The sequence below is a fragment of the Marmota monax genome, unplaced genomic scaffold, assembly GCF_021218885.2.
Source record: "Marmota monax isolate L192 unplaced genomic scaffold, Marmota_monax_Labrador192_F-V1.1 WCK01_AAM20220418_F8-fsc00006, whole genome shotgun sequence".
Taxonomy (NCBI): domain Eukaryota; kingdom Metazoa; phylum Chordata; class Mammalia; order Rodentia; family Sciuridae; genus Marmota; species Marmota monax.
The window spans coordinates 18,162,796-18,166,795 of NW_026693712.1; the positions used below are offsets into that span (position 1 = coordinate 18,162,796).

General features: G+C 41.0%; 1 protein-coding gene across 1 annotated transcript; it reads left to right on the plus strand.

Annotated features, from left to right (window-relative positions):
- The first annotated feature begins 1,679 nt into the window (after window positions 1-1,679).
- Window positions 1,680-2,843, plus strand: LOC124103517 (acidic leucine-rich nuclear phosphoprotein 32 family member B). The gene has a single exon (XM_046460171.2). It carries the CDS (start codon window positions 1,923-1,925, stop codon window positions 2,700-2,702), a length of 780 nt encoding a protein of 259 aa, XP_046316127.1. The 5' UTR covers window positions 1,680-1,922; the 3' UTR covers window positions 2,703-2,843.
- The last annotated feature ends 1,157 nt before the right edge of the window (window positions 2,844-4,000 follow it).

Genomic DNA, 4,000 nt, shown 5'->3' on the forward strand with positions numbered 1-4,000 from the left:
TATTTCCTAATCAGATAGCACACCATCAAAAAGTTGACAATATACTCTTTAAACAAATATGTGGGAAAACGAGTATTCTGATAGGAATGGGGAAAATGGTAGAACCACAATGGAAGGTATTTGGCAATCTCTTTAATGAACAACATGTTTGGCTTTTGAACTAGCAATGTCATCTCTGAGAATTTTCTCTAAATATATGCTTCATAATATTAAATATTACACAAAGTTCTTCATTGTGGAATCATTTGTAATATGACAATGCCTAAGAAACAAGGTAATATTGCTGGGCATGATGGCACATCCCTATAACCCTAGTGATTCAGGAGAATGAGGCATGGCAAATTTAAAGCCAGCCTCAGCAATTTAGTGAGATCCTGGTCAAAATAAGAATTTTAAAAACTGGGATGCAGCTCAGTGGTAATATGTTAGTTGACCAAAATATCTGACATAAACAACTTGGAGGAAGAAAAGCTTACTTTAGCTATATAAAATATTTTAGTTCATTGTTAGCTGGATCCATTGCTCTAGGCCTGAGGTGAGGCAGAAATTATGGTGGAAATGTGAGAAAGAGGAAAGCTGCTCAGCTTGTGGCAGTTGGGAGGCAGAGAGAGAAAGAGGGAGAAAGATATCTGGGGGACAGGATACAGTCCTCAAGGGTGTACCCTCAAGACCCACTCCATTCTTTAGGTCATACCTCATATATTTTGCACCACCTTCCAATAGTTAATTCAAATTAATAATCCATCAAATTGATTAATCCATTTATAAGGCTAGAGTCCTCAGGATCCAATAATTTCCTAAAATCCCCACAATGAACCTTTGGGTGACACTTCATATCCAAACTATAACACACAATAAAATGAAGTATAATAAAATGAAGTATGCTTTATTAATATTCAGGGGGAAAAGGTAACAAAGAGCATATGTGGTACAGCTTTGATAAAGCATTAATCTCCAGGATATATAAAGAACTGAAAAAAATGAACACCAAAAAAATAATAATCCAATGAATAAAAGGACAAAGGAACTAAATAGATACTTCACAGAAGAAAAAATAAAATTTATCAAAAAAGATATGAAAAAAATGTTTAACATCTCTAGCAATTAGAGAAATGCAAGTCAAAACCACACTGAGATTCCATTTCACTCCAGTCATAATGGCAATTATCAAAAATATTAGCAACAATAAATGGTTGGTGAGGATGTGGGGGCAAAAGGCACATTCATTAATTGATAGTGGGACTGCAAATTGGAGCAAATACTAGAGAAAGCAGTATGGAGATTCCTAAGAAAACTTGAAAGAGAACCACAATTTGACCCAGTCATCCTACTCCTAGGTTTATAACTAAAGGACTTAAAGCCAGTATGCTACATTGACTCAGCCACATCAATGTTTATAGCAGCTTAATTCACAATAGCTAAACTATGGAACCAAACTAGGTGCCCTTCAACAGATAAATGAATAAAGAAAATGTAGTGTGTATACAAAGTGGAATATTGCTCAGCTTAAAGAATAATTAAATCATGGCATTTACAGGTAAATAGATGGAGTTGTATCATGCTAAGCAAAATAAGCCAATCTCGAGCCGAGCGGCGCCGCGCGGGGCCGAGTGGAGCCGAGCATCCGCCGCGCCGCGTCGCCGGTTTAAGCGCAGTGCGGGGCCGCGGCCGGGGGCGGCGGTAGTGAGGCCAACGCTGCGCTCCAGCCCCCTTTTCCCTCCATGGTTTCTCTCCGCTCCCGCGAGTAACTTGGCTCCGGGGGCTCCGCTCGCCCGCCCGCTCGCCCGCCGCACGGGACCGCGCTGCTGGCCGCTGCCGCGAGCAGACCCCCTCCGACGGCCCTTGCCGCGCAGGCCGGGACGCCTCTCCCCCCTCCGCCCCGCCGCGGAAAGTTAAGTTTGAAGAGGGGGGACGAGGGAAACATGGACATGAAGAGGAGGATCCACCTGGAGCTGAGGAACAGGACCCCAGCAGCTGTTCGAGAACTTGTCTTGGACAATTGCAAATCAAATGATGGAAAAATTGAGGGCTTAACTGCTGAATTTGTGAACTTGGAGTTCCTCAGTTTAATAAATGTAGGCTTGATTTCAGTTTCAAATCTCCCCAAGCTACCTAAATTGAAAAAGCTTGAGCTCAGTGACAATAGAATCTATGGAGGTCTGGATATGTTAGCAGAAAAACTTCCAAATCTCACACATCTAAATTTAAGTGGAAATAAACTGAAAGACATCAGCACCTTGGAACCTTTGAAAAAGTTGGATTGTCTGAAGAGCCTGGATCTATTTAACTGTGAAGTCACTAATCTGAATGATTACCGAGAGAGTGTGTTCAGGCTCCTGCCCCAGCTGACCTACCTGGATGGCTATGATCGAGAAGACGGAGAAGCCCCCGACTCAGATGCAGAGGTGGATGGTGTGGATGAAGAGGAGGAGGATGAAGAAGGAGAAGATGAAGAAGATGAGGAGGATGAGGATGGTGAGGAGGAAGAGTTTGATGAAGAAGAAGATGAAGATGAAGACGAAGATGTAGAGGGGGAAGAAGATGAAGATGAGGTCAGCGGGGAGGAAGAAGAATTTGGGCATGATGGAGAAGTAGATGAAGACGAAGAAGACGAGGATGAGGATGAGGATGAAGAGGAGGAAGAAAGCGGGAAAGGTGAAAAGAGGAAGAGAGAAACAGATGATGAAGGAGAAGATGATTAAGACCCCAGATACACTGCAAAACAGAACTGTTCAGTATTGGTTGGACTGCTCATGGATTTGATAGCTGTTTAAAAAAGACAAAAAAAAAAGGTAGCTGTGATACAAACCCCAGGACGCCCACCCACCCAAAGAGCCAAAGAATAGTTCCTGTGACATTCCGCCTTCCTCCTTTTAGTCCCTCTTGGTAATCCACCACCAAGCTTGGGGACTTTGCCCCAACAAAATTGTAAGCATTGTTAGGTTTTTTGTGTAAGACTCTTGCTGTAGCATGGATAGCTGTGATTGGTGAGTCAACTGTCCGTGGCTACCAGTCACACTGAGATTGTAACAGCATTTTTACTTTCTGTACAACAAAAAAGCTTTGTAAATAAAATCTTAACATTTTGAAAAAAAAAAAAAAAATAAGCCAATCTCCCCCCAATAAAAATCCAAATATTTTCTCTGATAAGTAGATGCTGATCCATAATGGAAGAGGCTATGGAAGAATGCAAAAACTTTGGATTGGGCAGAGGGAGTAAAAGGAGTAGATGGGGTGTGGGTTGGGAAAGATGGTGGAATGAGAGGGACATTATTACCCTATGTACATGTATGATTGCAGGAACAGTATGACTCTGCATTATGTACAGCCAGAGAAATGAGAAGTTGTGCTCCATTTGTGTACAATGAGTTGAAATGCATTCTGCTGTCATCTATAGCTAATTAGAATAAATAATAAAAAAGAATAAAAGCAACAATAAATGTTGGTGAGAATGTGGGGAGAAAGGTACTCTTGTACATTGCTGGTGGGGTTCAAATTGGTGCAACCACTATGGAAAGTAGTATGGATATTACTAAGAAAACTTGGAAGGGAACCACAATTTGACCCAGTCATCCTACTCCTAGGTTTATACCCAAAGGACTTAAAACCAGCATATTACAGTGACACAGCCACATCAATATTTATAGCAGCTCAACAACAGCTAAAACATGGAACCAAGCTAGGTGCCCTTTAACAGATGAATGCATAAAGAAATTGTGGTATATATACACAATGGAATTTTACTCAGCTTAAAGAAAAATGAAATTATGGCATTTTCAGGTAAATGGATGGAACTAGACAATATTATGCTAAGCAAAATAAGCCAATACCAAAGAACTAAAGGCCAAATATTTTCTCTGATATGCAGATGCTAATTCACAGTGGGTGAAGAATAATAGTGGTATTTTGAACTAGACAGAAGAGAGGGGAGGGTCATGGGGGTTGGAATGATAGTAAAATAAATTGGACATTATTACCCTATGTGCATATGTGATTACAT

What these genes read in the sequence shown, in the direction of transcription:
- LOC124103517 (XM_046460171.2), top strand. Translation starts at nt 1,923, where the DNA reads ATGGACATGAAGAGGAGGATCCACCTGGAGCTGAGGAACAGGACCCCA.